The 16,513-nt window shown below is 45.7% G+C and overlaps 1 protein-coding gene across 3 annotated transcripts in view; it reads right to left on the bottom strand.

Moving 5' to 3' along the window:
* ARHGEF28 (Rho guanine nucleotide exchange factor 28) overlaps window positions 1-16,513 on the bottom strand; it is a 281,452-nt gene that overhangs the window by 29,167 nt on the left and 235,772 nt on the right. For all 3 annotated transcript variants that reach the window (XM_037032058.1, XM_037032059.1, XM_037032060.1), the window contains 6 exons: window positions 15,743-15,925; window positions 12,545-12,676; window positions 9,152-9,252; window positions 6,177-6,215; window positions 6,035-6,082; window positions 926-1,411 (listed from right to left, as the gene is read on the bottom strand). In XM_037032058.1, the coding sequence (XP_036887953.1) occupies window positions 926-1,411; window positions 6,035-6,082; window positions 6,177-6,215; window positions 9,152-9,252; window positions 12,545-12,676; window positions 15,743-15,925 (989 nt within the window). The remainder of the gene's footprint in view (window positions 1-925; window positions 1,412-6,034; window positions 6,083-6,176; window positions 6,216-9,151; window positions 9,253-12,544; window positions 12,677-15,742; window positions 15,926-16,513) is intronic.

Below are 16,513 nucleotides of genomic sequence, written 5' to 3'. Positions count from 1 at the left end.
ATTTTAGAGAAGGATGTGGGGGCGGGGGGAAGAGAAGGAGCAAGTCATCAGGGTGAGAGAGAAACACGGACAGACAGACTGCCTCCCTCACACACTGACTGGGGCTCCAACCCCACACCTAGGGATGTGGCCTGATGGGGGTCAAACCCACAACCTTTTGGTGTCTGGGATGATGCTCCAACCAGCCCAGTCACCCAGCCAGGGCTCAACAGATCTTTCTTACGCGCTGATCAACCTTTACAACTTCATGTACTGATCAGTAAAAAGCTGATATGTGCACACAGTACAGAAAACTAAACTCCTGGGACCAACGGACTTGGCGAGTATGGTTAGAGAGGGTGCAAGTGGGAGACAGAATCTTCCAAAAGGTCTCGGTCTGCCCAGCCCTTAACCTGTGCACTCACATTAACCATTATTAGTGAACGGGGAGTGTGAATTTACTACGTCAGATAGACATAAAGAGCCTAAGTTTGGAATAACAGGATAGGATTTGACTTGCTGTATTCAGGACCCACACTGCACATTAGTAGCTAACTGATCTGCTCAGCAGTACACCTGTACACGAGTCCGAGACAGGAGCATGTGGAGAGGACTGCATGCTCACGGGGATGTGCCTCCAGCGAAAGCTTCCTCTGACTGGGATGGCTCCATTCTGGCTTCCTTCTCCGGGTAAGGGAGGCTCAATACACCATGAGCCATGATCCAACAGGGCCTAGGCCTTTCCGGTTTCCCTATTTCAAATCAAGATGCACACTCAAGGTCCTGAACATCCCCAGCTTCTGCTATCTGCCTACTGAGTAACTCCTGTGAGCGCCTGCACAAGAAGCAGAGAGACAGGATGGCCATGAATGAGCCCGTCTTTGGAGAAGCTGCCCTGGACCCTTGCCTGGGAGCACACCGGAGGGGGGAGGGCGGGAGATCGTACCTCCGTGCCTCCGGGAGGGAGCTCGGCGGGGAGGCTGCTCTGCCGGCAGTGCTTCCAGCCGTACAGCAGGTTCTGCTGGGCGCGCACCCGCTCCCGCTCCCTCTCCACCTGGCGCTGGCCCTCCCGCAGCCGCTGCAGGTCCTGCTGGTAGTCCTGCAGCTGCTGGTCCAGCTCCCCTCGGCTCCTCTGCAGCAGCTGCTCCTGCGACTGGCACTCCCTCTCGCGCTCCTGCAGCCGGCTCTCCCGGGCCTCCTGCTCCCTCCGCTGCAGGTCACACCTGCGGTGCCAGCGCCGCTGGTCCTGCTGGAACTGGTGCTGCAGCTTGGGGATGTTAGCCAGCTCCTCACGCCGCTTCTCCAGGTTGCGGGACTTGTCCTGGTCCAGGAAGGGGCTGCCTCGCAGAGAGGGGCCGGGGGACAGGCCCTCCTGCTGCTGTAGAACCAGCCTGTGGATCTCAATGTGGCTATCCTGAATGGTCAAGGCGGCCTGGAGGAGCAGAGAGGAAAAAGGGAAAGGCGTCCATGTTGTTCCCACGTGGGGCTGGAACCAGGGGCTGGAACTACCTCTCAACGCAAAAGTCAGGGCCAAACCATCCTCTCTTGGGATTGCTGCCCTTTTGCTAAGTGACCCCAAAGACCGGCCTCTGCACTTCCCATGGGTTTGTCTGCATTTCCCAGGGGTATGGCCTGGGGATTTGTATCCAAAAGAACTAAAGCACAAAAGCACCCCCTCCCCTACTTTTGGAAATGGGGTTTGTTGCTGGGTTTTAGATATTACATAAGCAAACCTTCGGAATAAGAATTCAGTACATAAATTCACAAGACTCTGTATTCCTGTTCTATGTCTCATGCCTCCTACGGAATTCACGAGAAGCTAAGAACCCATCCGAACTGGTACTCTCCTCTATTTGAGTCTCCAACCAGGAATTACTTAAACTGCGTTACATCTATGAAGACAGAACAATAAAAGTCAACCACTTGTATACTTTCAGTAAGTAATCTGCTTATAGCACAATGCCCAGGACTGGCCGCGGATATCACATGGAGGATAAGTACGTGGTAAGGTTAGTCTCGTTACTGCTGTTTCTTTGTAGGAGAGCAGGAAGGGCCTGCATAGAACACCGAGCTGAGGTTCATTTAATAGATCAGTAACAGGAGGCTACAATGATTAAGGAAACACAGATACTCTAAAGCCCAGAAGACATTACCAACTAGATTAAAAAAACATTTTGAGTTACAGTATCTGCCTATGAAAACTTTGGCACCATCACAGAAAATAATTGCCAAGATTTGGAAGGATTCCACAAAACAAAACAAAAAAACCCTCTGTGAATGCCCTTGGAAGCTTTTAATTTTAAAAGTTCCCACTTCAAGTGCAGAGAAGCACAGAGGAACAAACCGGAAATGGCCACATACTGGGTGTGCGTGTGCGTTTTGACTCATTATGAAAAATTATTACTATCCTAGGGATAAATTCACATTTTCCTTCCCTAAGAATTTTTAACACTGTCTGTGCAACAGATGCTGGGAAGATGGGGACTTGACCATTGTTAGTTCTCTGTGAGAACAGTAGTTTCCTAACTTTCGAAGGTTAAAAACGAAGGTATAGGTGTATTTAAGTTGGTGTATTTAAGTCTTGGAATAAGATTTAAAAATGTATTCACTGGAGCCTTTTGAAATAAAATTCATATTTTTCAACTTGAAAAGAATTCTTGAAATTTCAACTGCATATAAATGTTGAATTCATGTGTTTTAGACCTTATTATAAAGAGAACCACAATCATTAAGAATAGATACTAGTTTCTTTTTTAAGATTTTATTTATTTATCTTTAGAGAGGGGAAGAGAGGGAGAGGAAGAAAGGGAGAGACACACCAATGTGTGAGAGATACACAGGTTGCCTCCCATCTGCCCCCACCTGGGGACCTGGTCCACAACCAGGGCATGTGCCCTGACGAGGAACCAAACTGGCCACCTTTTGGTTCACATACCAGCACTCAGTGCACGAAGCCCCGCCAGCCAGAGCAGATACTAATTACTTCGACCTTTAAATATGAAATAATAAGCCATTTGGGACTTTGAGGGCCTGGGTAAACAAACTGTAGACTACATGTCATCATTTCATTCTAATGAATCTTAAGGGCATCAGCATAGTAAAACAAACAAAAATCCAGTATTTTATAGGTCAAAACTATCATAGGCAATGACAGCTCTCATAGAAGGGTTACCGTAGGTCAAAGTGCTGCCATATTCAACATTTGGGAGAAGGCCACACTCTTCTCCGCGTAGAGGTGGGCTTTGAAGATTGGGTGGTATTTATTTTCACACTTAACGTTGATCATTAGAGAACAGCCTTTGCTTCTCAAGTTCAGGGAAATTCCCAGTTCACTCTCCCTTAACTCTTCTGTGCTGGAGTGACTCTGTGGCCTTTCCTTTCTGCTTTGGCTACACCTCGTCTCTGACTCTGCTCTCCTAATGCAGAGATCAAATTTCATTTTCTTCTGATTCAAAAATGCGGATGTAAAAACTTCAATCATGCATGAGAAGTTCAGCTTCGAAAGAGAGGACTGCCATGAACAGAAATCTTTCAGAGCCTGTGTCCTCAGACCAGCTCAATACTTTGGGTAAGAGACTCTTACGCTGTTTCCACCTAATGAGCTGCAAAAGTTGGGTCATTCAGGTAGGTCACCTGGCCTTTCTGAATCTTCAATCCACATAGGGCTGCATTCGAAGTTGAAAAGAACAGACAGGACTCTGGGAGTGTTTCCATCGGGCCACACGGGACCAGGACGGAGGGGGGGTGGGGGGGCTCAATGTTTTCATCTCCCCAGAGTTAACAAGCTACACTCAAACCACACCCCCTCTCAGAGCTAAAAGGAAAGGATCTTTGTTTCACATGATAAATCCAGTCTCTAAGAACATCTGCCCCAGACCAGCGTGTCTCGTGTAAGGCAGTAAAGGCATTGCCACTAAATTCTGGGCAAGACAAGAATGCTCACTGTTACCACCATTATTTAATATATTTTCAGAAGTTCTAGCCAAAGCATTAAGCCAAGAAAATAAAACTGATACAGTTATTGAAAAATAGTCATAACATCATTTTCAAATTTTTACTTTCTATCTGAAACATGCCAATGAATCAACAGAAAAACTATTAAAACAAAAAAAAAATTCAATGAGTAGCCAATTACAAAATAAACATAAAAATCAATGTCCTTATTATCAGCAACCAGTACTGGAGAAACACAGTAAAAAAAAATTTCTATTCACAATAGGAACAAAGAGACAAATATCTGGGAATAAACTTAACAAAAATAAAACAAAACACAGTACCTACATGAAGATAATCACAGTTTTCCAGAAGAGCACAAACCAAAAGATGAATAACATGTTCTCAGAAAAGAGGACTAATTATTGCAAAAGTGCCAATTCTCCTCAGTTGAATTAATAAATACAGGGTGGGGCAAAAGTAGGTTTCCGGTGAGTTGTTTGTATGGAAAATAACCAAATAATTAATAAATAACAAGAATAAGCTCTGTGTTTTGCATACTCACAGCTGGAGGCCTATTTCTGCCCCACCCTGTACAATGAGATTCTAACAGTCTTGGTAGAAAGATAAGAAACTTGTCGGTAATCCCAAAGCTCTTAGGAAAGAACATGCAGATAAGCATAGAAAAGTAACAGGAGGAGACCAGCAGCACTGTCGTACATACAGAGGTAATCCAACACCTTCACAGCGAAGGCGCCAGTGCCAGGACAAGAACAGGCCGATGACTGGGACCACAGGAAAGAAAGAAGTCCTGCTCGGCTGAGGCACAAGTCAGAAAATGTCAAATGTAGTATGGCTTCACATTTTTTTCTGGTGAAGACTTAAAATCAGACTTAATTTTATTTTTACTATTCAACAGGCATGAAATAGGAAGTATGATTGGTAATAAACCAGTAGGGAAAAAGTTGAATATTAACATTAATCCAAACAATTAAAATAAAGATAACTAGATACCTTGACCAATTTTCAAACTGAGAAGTAGACAGGAGTGTTGATCGATTATGTTGGCCATGTCTACTCAAAACCTAAAGAAAAAATTCTCATAATTGACCCCAAGGAAACACAGACTAATGCTCAAAGAAATTGGCGTGCAAGGCCATCAGGAGAGTGGGATCACTACAGAAGTGTAAACTGTGAGGAACTGCATGCATCCCGTGGACCGGGACCTCACATAACATTACACTCGTGCAAAGGAACGGCCGACAGCTCAGAAAGGCACGTGCCGCAGGACTACCGGCAGAAGGATTCTAGAAAACAGGAGGGGGCGTGCCAAGCTGGCAATAGTAATCCTTTCTACAGAATCGGAAGTCATTTTACTTTACTGATTTGTATTCTCGGATTTTTCTACACATTTGTCTGCAATACAACCATGGCTTTGATATCATTTAAAGATTTTTTTTTAATTCACAAATTAAGTAATTAGATGTATTCAGCCTTTCTTGTGTTTGGCCTAAGGGACCACCCAAATCTATAATCCTAAACGCAACCGTGATGACTATCCCTGTCTTTGCACGTCATTAGACAGCAAGTCACTTGGCAGCAGGCTTTGTGGTCCTCTGCCTCCTGATGCTCAGCCCTCTGCATGGCACCTGGGCGGACAGAACGCCCGGTAAAAATGCTGGGTGGATGAACACACAAAAGAATGAAGGAGTACATGAATCATTTAACTGCTCTAAAGGCCTAAGGCCAACATGTGGAAGTGAACAAAGTTTAGGTGTGAATTTGAGTTTTCACCAGAAAATGTGAAGTCATGCTACACTCATCTAAGAGTTCCATTGTAAACTTCCAGCCAGGTCACAGTCACCAGCATTTTTCAAAGATATGAACTGTTTTATGGTTTCAGAAGAGATTGGTATACAGTGTGGAAGTGGTACGGCCTGGTGATTACAAAACCAGGTGAACCTCAACACATCTCGCTGAGTTACGGTGGGGACTGGCACTCTTTTAACATCACTCACTGCCTCGCAAATGTTCTAATTTTTAAAATCTGGGAATCATCAAATAAAGTGAATTACATTAAGAGAAACATTCACAAGGTCAAAAATTAGAGGAGCGTAGTTACCTGAAGGCTATATAAGAGACGGGTTAAATTCTGTATTGCTTGTATAATCTGAAAAATAAGATCCTAAGTGTCAAATTCTCGAAAAAGCATTTATTATCCACAAATAGAGGATGGCAGTATAGGTCAGGTATGCTTAGCTCACCTCTGACTGTGAGGAACCTGGAAAACTTCTATAATCCACCTGAAATACATAAAAACATAAGAAAATGAGTAATCACTCTACTTTTGAAAAGCTGCACTGTCATGTTCCCAAAAATATGACCTCAGGTAAATCACTTCACTCTCCCTAAACTCTTCTGTAGTGACTCTTTCCCCGCTCCCCTAACCCCCCCCCCCCCCCAAATCAAAGCCTGGACAAATGAACCATCACTTAATGAAAGCCCCTCTGAGCAAACTCAGGATTTGAGAAGCGTGGTTTCTTTTCACCCAACCACTCCTTACAACAACAAGGGAGGAAGGTAAGGAAATGCTGCACACTCTCAGTAAGTGACAATATTTACCCTGCACAAACCACACTATAAATTGAGCTCTCTTGTGCCGGGCTTGAGGTTGCCTCCCAGGCCAGATTTGGAAGCTAGAGAACATCATGCCTGGTCTCAAGCTCTGTGTCTCCATGTTTGAGAGGCGCGAAGTCCAAATAGGCCGAAGGAAGCAGGCCCAGAGGCAGCTGAAAGGGACAGGGAGGGAAAGTGTCCCTTTCAGCACAGAATGGGGAAGTGAGACCAGCAGAGAGTGCAGACACACAAATAAACACTGAGTTTTAAATCTTTTTAATAACTTTTCAAGTGTTTCTTTGTTTACACCCAGATGATTTAGGGAGATCACCCACAGGCAGCCCAAAGGGGAGCACTCAGCTGGCCTGCTCCGTATCCTACCTCTCAGAGCTCACTGACCCTCCGAGGCCTCCTCATAGAACCACCATCGGCAGAGGCCTTGGATGAGGCAACCAGGGATCAAATGCTCTGGGGAATGGGGTCTCTCTACCCACACATTAGGGGCACAGGAGGACATGAGGTTTCCAGTCTCCAGGGTTTAAGTGAACATCTGTCTACTCATTTATTGACCATCTTTTCTCACTAGGATGTAAGCCAACGAAGAGCAGCCTTTCATCTGGGTACTCACTGCTCTATCCACAAACCTGCCTGGCACGGGAGGGATGCTCACTCCACTCTACAGATAAGCATCTGGCACCCAGTGTGTGTTCCACACCTAGCGCCACGGAAGATCAGCAGACTCCCTGCCCTCCAGGAGCCTCCAGTCTCCCACTGCTCTCGTCTGAGCAGCTCTGGAGGAAACCACAGCTGCTAGTGCTCAGGTAACATTGGGCTTGTTAGAGTAATCACTTCAGGCTGGTGATGATGCCTTGATGACCTGGCCAGGTCTCTTCCCTCACACTGCCAATTAACCCCATTATTAGCCAGCCCCTCTCCCAGAGGACAAATAAAGGATCGGGAAAGAAAACGAAGTTGAGGGCCATCAGATCTGTTCCCAACCCTCTGAAAGACAAGGGGGGATAAGAAGCGCCCTTCTGTGGTGAGCTTTGGAATTCCCTCCGCATTTCTGGTTCTGTTCTTGCTCCACACTCCACGGTTTTTTGTAATAAAAAAATTGTTTGACATATAACTTTTATATTCTATAAAAATTGGAAACATGGAAATGAGTTGAGTTATGCTACGTGTGGTTACTCATTTCCAAGAACCCCACTAGGTTTGATGCAAGACAGGAATATTTAACATCACATTTTTAATGGAGTTGGCCCGCCACCTAGTGGTCAATTTACATAGCTATAGTCGGTAATTTCACTCAGGATATTTTGTCATTTGGGTCACAAATTTAATTTTTAAAATTCATTAGAAATGTTTTTTTTTAAAAAAAACCCTTACCTTATTAAGAACTTTAATTATAAAATATCCATTGTATATTTTTCAAAGTTTAATTTCAAGTGATCTTGCCTTATCTGTCAGTTCATTTAGCTTATCAAAACGCCTTGTTAATGGCAAATTTCCCAGACAGGTTCATCCAAAGAGGAAGCCGGACACTTCATGTCACTTACCTGTGACTGAATCACGGAAGGAAAGACTTTAGGGGTGGGAGGCATCTTCCCATCAAGAGAAACGTATTAGTAAGCAACCTGCTCCCTTTCTTTTCTCTAATAAAGTAGAAGCAGTTGGAAGCTACAAACTTCAGAGTGAAGTCTCCACTGAAAAGAATGGAGAGCAGGAACGTTTTTTAAAAGAAAGAAGTTAGAAGGCACACAGTGGGAATAAGTGGAGGAAAATACTGAATTCCTATTTTTGTTTTGGCCTATGACATTTTAAACACTCAACCACAGCCATCTTTTTCCATGGATTTAAAAACTATCTTTGGATTTGGTTTCTCAGTCATTTGTATATTCATACAAAAAATATACGTAAGATGTGACAAAGACAAAGATCTGACACATGCCGTTCCCCACACTGACACGTGTTGGTATTTGGCAGCTCACCTCCTTCAGCCTCAGACACAGCGCAACCCCTGCGCCCGGGCAGCCCTGGGGAGGCCCACGGGCCGCCTCCCAGAACCGTGCTCCTACTCCCTGTTCTGATGTCTCAGCTTCACTGGAAGTTAATAGGAAGTCTCGCACATTTAGTTTTTAGAAGAGAGTGTTATAACTTAAGTGGACAGAATGTCAAGAAAGAAAAGGCCCCAAGAAGAAAGAAAGAGAGAAAGATAGGAGCAATATTCCCACGTCAGAACTATTTCTGCTGCTCCAGTGCCGCGTGGCCGCATAAAGGCCCCAGGGCCCCGCCTCGGCCAAGAGCTGCTCAGTGCGGTGGGTGAAAGCCAGGGCTTTGGCACAGAAAGGGAAACAGACCAGCAGAGAGTGCAGACACACAAATAAACACTGAGTTTTAAATCTTTTTAATAACTTTTTAAGTGTTTCTTTGTTTACACCCAGATGATATAGAGAGATCAAGAACATCTTAAGAAGAAATCAGAAAGTATAAACATGAACACTGAACTTGAGAACAATTCAGGAAAACACATTCTGGTCTGGCCGTGGACAGACCAGAACCTGAGGTTACTCCATTACGCACAGCAACCGGGGCCGTTTGCTAACAAATCGGTTCACAATACCTTCTCCCCTGCGTCAGGGACCGCCAAGTCAGCTCCCACACCCTGGGTCCCGGGGTCCACATCCCAACAGTCTCTTCCTCCTGTCCCTTCCGTGACTAGTGCTGGAAGCACGCCGTTGAGATAGAGACAAAAAGGACATCATCACACATCAGCCAGGGGACTGGGCTCTCCTGTACCCAGCCAACCCATGTTTCCCCAATAACAAGCACCAAAACACCACACGCATCAGCCGTTCTCCTATGAGGTGCCTCCACAGTGCAGAGCGAGGTGGAGACCCTGCCCCCAGGGAGCGTACAGGCTAATAGATACCAGACTGACAAATGGCATCAATTATCGCCCATCTTTTTACTTTGCTTCTTTTCTTGTAGAGGGGTGGTCGTGTGATGGTGGTGAAACAGAAAGGGCAGGCTTTGCACTGGGAAAAGCCACCTGGGGAGGGCCACACTGAAAACAGGCACGTGGGTCGAAGCTGGGCTGGAGGGCCCGGCCCGAGGACAGGTCTGCGAAAGGCCCCCTGGTGGCCGGTCAGAGACAGCAGGCCACAAACGGGGCTCAGGAGGGAAGGGGGCAGGAGTGGATCATCATTCTGAGCAGGGGAAGGTGGCTGTGACCTCACCTGTCCTTATCTCCAACTAACTGATTACTTAAAATAATTTCTGAGCAGATTTTTTTCTCCCAACTCTTGTTTATGCACTAAATTTACAATACTAAAACTGCTACATATTTAACCTATAAAAGCACAGAAATATTTCTAGTCCAGAAATATTTTTAAGTACCACCTACGGATTTCACCCCATTCATTAAATCTCTGTTGGTGGGATTTTATTTCTATGAACTCAGTTAAACTTACACTCTGCTCAGCTGACACTGATCAAAACAACCTTCTAAAACCTTTCACGCACAGAATTCCATTGGAAGCTGAAGTCTAATCAGGCTCTCAATGAAATAGATATTCACATTGTGACACTGTTTATATCATTTTTCCCCAGTGCCATCATAAAACTTTATTTCTGATAAGAGAAATACTTTTTTTCCTCTTTGTTTAAATGAGAGTCCTTTGTTACAAAGAAGTTTTTTGTTTAAACAGAAACAACTTCAAATTATATTAGCTAAAAATTAAGCTCATTTTGTCTAAGCCAGTCAAAGCTCGTTCACTTAATGCGAAGGGACATTTTATAGACTTTTCTGTCACTAAAAAATTGGTTCCACTATTGGGCACTGTTCTTAACTCGGACAGATGCCAAAACATTGCCAAAGAATTCATCACGATTAAAGACAGAGCCTTCTGCCGCCCGTAAAACCAAGGGCCATCGGATGGGAAAGCCGCTGACGGACAGTCCAATGGAGGCAGGAGACTGGAGTACAGATCATGCCCCTCTCTTCCTGTCTCCCGTGTCAGAGTGGACGGGAGGGTCTCCAGAATTTTACAGGCAGTATACTACACCCATCCACCTGACTGGGCCCATCAAGGACCAAAACCAGAGGGCCTGGCTTGGTCTGCAGCCTCAGACCAACACTGGCCCGACTTAGCAAGACACTGGCCTCAAAGTCAAACCCAGAATGGACCCTTCGATACACACTGTCATTAAGGAATGGTACTTTTGTCTCCATCAACCTTATAACGAGAATCAACTCCTACAGCCCCATGCTCCAGTCCAGCCCAGAGCCCAGTAGGTCTCTGGGGTACAGGACTCCGCCGATGCAACCCTGCACCCCTCTGTATGAATTCGGACGGGAGACCACTGTCAACAGCCTCTCGGGTTTTGGCAGATGTCACGGGTGTCTTTGGGAACTCCCCCAAGTCAGGGAGATGTGGATCCCAACTGGGAACAGCTTTACTGCCTGCTCTGCTGGGAGGGGGCGTGTAGGGCTGGGTCCCGAGCAGCTGGGCAGCCTGACGGAGCCCCTCCCAGCTGTCCGGGGGGAGTCCGAGAGCAGCAGAGCCCTGCGTGTATGTTTAGATAGAACTTCCTCAACGGCATAATGAGGCTCTTCTTTAACAAGGAAATCACCCAGGGCAATGCAACTCCCCTGATGAATGGGGGCTGTGTTTAAATGAAAAACATATGTGCACGTTCTGAAAATAGAAACCCAGGATTAGATAAAGCAGTCTTAAGAGGGGAAAATACTAAAAACTGTTCTGCTTCCATATACCTTAATTATCCAAGGGATGTTTGCAGAGGAATTCTAAGACATTTAATCCTCCAATCTCTAGCTACTAAAGACATATAAGACCTTGTGGGAGTATGGTTTTTACCACCCAAACATAGTTTTAAAATACTTTTTAACTATCATTTTTATGTTCTTATCTCAATAACCTTTGGGGAATTAAATAGTTGGCTTACCACTATACATATAAAAGTACAATTAGGCTCAGGGAGTTACCTAAATCAATTCTCTACATTCTATTTTTCTCTATTTAAAATATATTAGAACAGAGTTTTAATAAATTAATTCTGACCTGAAGTTATGACAACACTGATCAGGGAGCTTTGGGCACTTTTGCTGTTTTTTCTTCCAGTTTTCTTTTGAAGGTTTTTAAAATTGGATGTATTGGGGTGACGCTGGTTAATAAAATTATATGGGCTTCAGGGTACAATTTTACAACACATTATCTGTACACTGTATTGTGCTCAGCACCCCAAGTCCCCTTCCATCACCATTTATCCCCCCAACACCCTCCCCTGCCCCCCCACACACACACCCTCCCTCTGACAATCACCATACTGTTGGCTGTGTCTGTGAGTTTTACCCTTTTTTTCTTAATCCTTTCATCTTTTCACCCAGCCCTCCACCCTCCCTCCCCTCTGACAGCTGTCAGTCTGTTCTCTGTGTCTGTGAGTCTCTTTCTTTTTGTTGGTTTATTTATCCACATCTGAGTGAGGTCCCATGGTGCTTGCATCTCTCTGACTGCCTTACTTCCCCGGCTCTCTTTTTCCCACATGACCGAACCTTGGATGCGTGTGTATGTATCTACTCCTTTGAGTTATGCTTTCTCCACTGATGCGCAGGAGATGAAGTTAAAGGACTTGTTCTCTAAAGAACTGCAGAGGCCCTTTCTTAAAAAAAAAAAAAAAGTTGAAAAGTTCTTCCAAAACTGTTATCAGTAAGTTGTATCAAAAATGAGACAGTAAGTTTGGGGGAAGGTACAAAGCTTGCCTGGACAACAGAACATTAGAACCCACCAACTATTCTTCAAGCTTGTTCTCAGTACAACAGTGTCATTATTACACGTAAGGGAGGGAGGAGTATTTATTCTCCGTACTTTTTCAAAATTTAAAAAATACATTATGACCCCTTCAAGTAGGAACACAGCCATTGCCTTCCTTTTGGGTGACCGCCGCACACTCCGGGGAGCGTGTGCAGGGTCCCCGCACAGGCACGGTCACTTACGAGCAGCAGGTGGTCCTGGCGCATCGTGAGGGGCGGGCGCATCTGCCGGGGCCGACCCTCCGCACCCCTCCTCGGAGGACCGGCACGTGTCGCCTGACTGGGCAGCCTTCATTGCAGTTTGTAGGCTCTCAGCTAAGGAGGAGGAAAACAAAAGTAAGTTTAAAAATAAATACAGATATAAAGGGTGGGCACAGTGGGTTGTCAGCTGCTCGTATGGCAAATAGTACTAATAAATAACACAAGAACCAGCTCTGTGTTTTGCACACTCACAACTATAACCCCACATTTGCCCTGCCCTGTGTGTGTCCACACGTAGACGGACGCACATCAAATCTACACCAGGGGCTGGCAGCTGTGTTTGGCCTGCGTCTGGCTTTATACAGCCCAGGAACAAAAAAATGGTTTTTACTTTTTTAAAGAGTAGCCAGAATAAATGCACATGTATGCACACACACACAAAGAATAACATGACCCAGAAACTCTATGTGCACTGCAAAGCCTCAAATATTTGTACGCAGCCCTTCACAGGAAAAGTATGATAGAGAATCCAATAAAGAAAAACAAGCTTGTATAAAAATACCTCAAGGGCACCTTTCAGGAAATCAATTAATTTACTGAAAAATTCAATTAATTTAAATACGACACCGGGCATTAGAGTTTTAAGACTTCCTACTCTGGTATGTTAGCTGTTCTTCAAAAGAGTATTTCTCCAAACACACATTCAAAAAGAGATCCCTACGCCTCACGGGAGACCTGCCAGGTCAGGTTGTCCCGGGGAGGAAACAGGGAAGTTGCACTTCCAGCACCAAAGGGTTTTCAGTGACTCGTATAAAGGGCACACGGGCAAAGCCAAAGCGGGGCAGGATCAAGGGCGGGAGGTGGGGATGGCTGGGGTGGGAAGGAGTGGTGGGGGGAAAATGGAGACAATTGTACTTGAGTGACAATGAAAATAATCTGGCAAAAAGGGAAATTTTAAAAAATCTAGTAAGGTTTAAGGAAGTTTTTTATTTACAATAAAAGGTTTTCAACTAGCACGTGGAATAGTATTATTCTCAGGACTCTATAAATATTTCTAAAACAGTGTCCAATGATTTAATTTAGCAAATTGACAACCTACTCTGTTCCAGGGGCTACTGGGCATATGATACCCAGAAAGGAGAGTTTGGAGACTGGAGGAGGCAGAGACACAGATGACAAACAGAACTCCAAGGTAGCACGTGCTCGGTGCCGAGTTCCATCACCCAGAAATCGGAGCAAATAACACAGACTCACAGACGGAGAACAGGGTGATGATTACCAGACGGGAGGGGCAGTGGGAAACTGGGTGAAAAGGGGGGAGGAATTAAGGAGTACAAATTGCCAGGTATAAAAACAGGATATACTTTACATGGGATGTAAAGTACAGCATGGGGAATATAATCGATAATATAGCATTGTAATAACTATTTATGGTGCCAGGTGGCCACCAGACTTATTGGTGTGATCACTTTGTAAGGTTCATAAGTGTCTACTCACTATGTTGTAGACCTAAAGTTAATACAATATTGTGTGTCAACTGTTACTGAAAAATTAAGTTATTTTTAAAGTGCTCAGAAGCAGTAGCTCGGAAGAGCAGGAGGGCCATGTTAGCCAATGGGATTAGCAAAGAGTTCCTACAGGAGGGAACGCAGCCCAGCAGAACCTTGAAAGGAGGATGGAACTCAGGAGGCAGAGAGAGAAGGGGGGGCGAGGAGGGAAGAAAAGCAGGCGGCAGAGCAAAGACCGAGAGAGACAACTCGAGGTGTGTGACGAGCCCGTCCTTTTCTCCAAAGCTAATCACCTCGCCCTGCTAAGATTAACTCCAGCTAATGAACCTCTCGGTGTGAGTGTTGCTGGCCGGCCAACGGGTTGGATTATCCAGCCTGAGGCTCAGGCGGAATCTCAGTTGCACCAGGTTCTCTCCAGCAGCTGGGTCCACTTGCTGTTCCCAGCACGTCCACCCCATGGTTGGCCAGAGGGATGAAAGCAGATGGACTCAGCGCCCAGCATTAGCGACCATTCCATGGGGAGAGGCAGGGAAAGCCACTGGGTAAAACTGAGAGCAGGTGACTTTTTTCAGTAAAGATACTATCGAAGATAATGAGAGGGTCACCAGTGTTCCTCAACCCATCTGAAAGTCCTCGGGGCTTTCCTTCTAAAACAGATCTTGCATTTGTCCATTTCTTCCCAGTTATACTCCCTGCCAGCCTACCGCAGCCACCAATTCCCACGGTCACAGCCTCGACTTTGTTACGCTCCCCATGGCAGTCAGAGAGTTCCTTTTAAACCATGAATCAGATCACCCCTCTACTCCACACCCTACCATACCCCCCATCTCACTCAGAATGACAGCCAACGTCCTTACCTCCATCCAGGCAATCTGAGTCCTCCTTAACACTGGCTCATCTCCTGCCACGTCCTGCCCCTCACTGCACTTCACCTGCACTGTCCTCCTTGCTGTCCTCAGACAAATGGGACACTCACCTGCCCCAGGGCTTTTGTGCCTTCTGTTCCCTATGCCTGGGACCTTCTTTCCCCAGATATCTATTTGGATTTCTCAATTCCCTGGGTCTGCTTACATATCACCGTATCAAAGAGGCCTTCACCGCCCGCCCTATCCGAAATAGACCCCCTCTACTCCATTACTCTCTATCCCCCATACCCTGCTCATCTTTCTTTATGGCACTTGACATAACCTGATGCATCTACTTTCTCATAGTTTGCTGTTTCAGGAAAGAGATTCCAGGCGAGTCAGGACTTAGTCTTACTCTGCTGCATCCTCAGCACCAAGACCACGGCGTGTGGCTCACAGCAGGGTGTCGATAAACGCNGGACCTTCTTTCCCCAGATATCTATTTGGATTTCTCAATTCCCTGGGTCTGCTTACATATCACCGTATCAAAGAGGCCTTCACCGCCCACCCTATCCGAAATAGAACCCCTCTACTCCATTACTCTCTATCCCCCATACCCTATTCATCTTTCTTTATGGCACTTGACATAACCTGATGCATCTACTTTCTCATATTTTGCTGTTTCAGGAAAGAGATTCCAGGGGAGTCAGGACTTAGTCTAACTCTGCTGCATCCTCAGCACCAAGACCACGGCGTGTGGCTCACAGCAGGGTGTCGATAAACGCCTCCTGCATTTGTCAAACCACATCCTTTTGGAGGCAACTTACCTTCTTTCAGGGCCGCTGCCAGCAGCGAGGCGGCCTGGGGAGGCTCTCCAGGGTCAGGTTTGATGAGGAGGTGGGGCTCCAGGTGGACATCCTCAAACCCACTCAGCTCTCCAAGTTCAGCGTAGATGTGCAGCTTCTCCTCCAAATACGTACAGATTTGTTGGTCTTGATTACAGAGTATTTCTAGGAAACAGTGTTCACCACAGATGGTTATCCCGTGAATATAACCACTATCATGAAAGTCCAAGTTACAAAACAAAGTTGTTGCCGATTAGGAGGCTGCATGATCCAACAGCTAAAGTAAAGTTGTTGGGCAGGACAAATCCAAGTTCAAACCCCAACTATCCCATGCAGTGTCTGCAGCCGCCAGCAAATGACTCAGTTCTCTGAGCTTCCACTGTATTTTCTATGAATGAGGCACAGAACGAATGTGCATCTCCCCAACTCCAGAAGAACTTCCAAGGCCACTTTTCAGTGTGGCTGTCTTCTGCCCTGATGCAGCATCAAGCTCAGGAATGAAGCTGAAGTGGCTTGTCCACAACGAGGGAAACCCACAAGAGGAAACAATGCCGCGGCCAGAGGCTGCTCAGGCCTCACCAGCCTTGGCCAAAACCAAACACGATGGTTTATGTTTTCACTTCTAAACATCCAATTTCTTTGACCATCTCTGCATGCATCATTTTCCTCTGACTTCAACATGTCACAGGATTCTTCAAGCTTAAAGGGACCTTGACCAGTGTCTACCCCAGGGGTTCTCAGTCCTCTCTGCCT

The sequence above is a fragment of the Sturnira hondurensis genome, unplaced genomic scaffold, assembly GCF_014824575.4.
Source record: "Sturnira hondurensis isolate 20B ecotype Veracruz unplaced genomic scaffold, ASM1482457v3 Scaffold0021354, whole genome shotgun sequence".
Lineage (NCBI taxonomy): Eukaryota > Metazoa > Chordata > Mammalia > Chiroptera > Phyllostomidae > Sturnira > Sturnira hondurensis.
The sequence above is the reverse complement of the archived record's forward strand: the minus strand, read 5'-3'. Positions and strand labels throughout refer to the sequence as shown.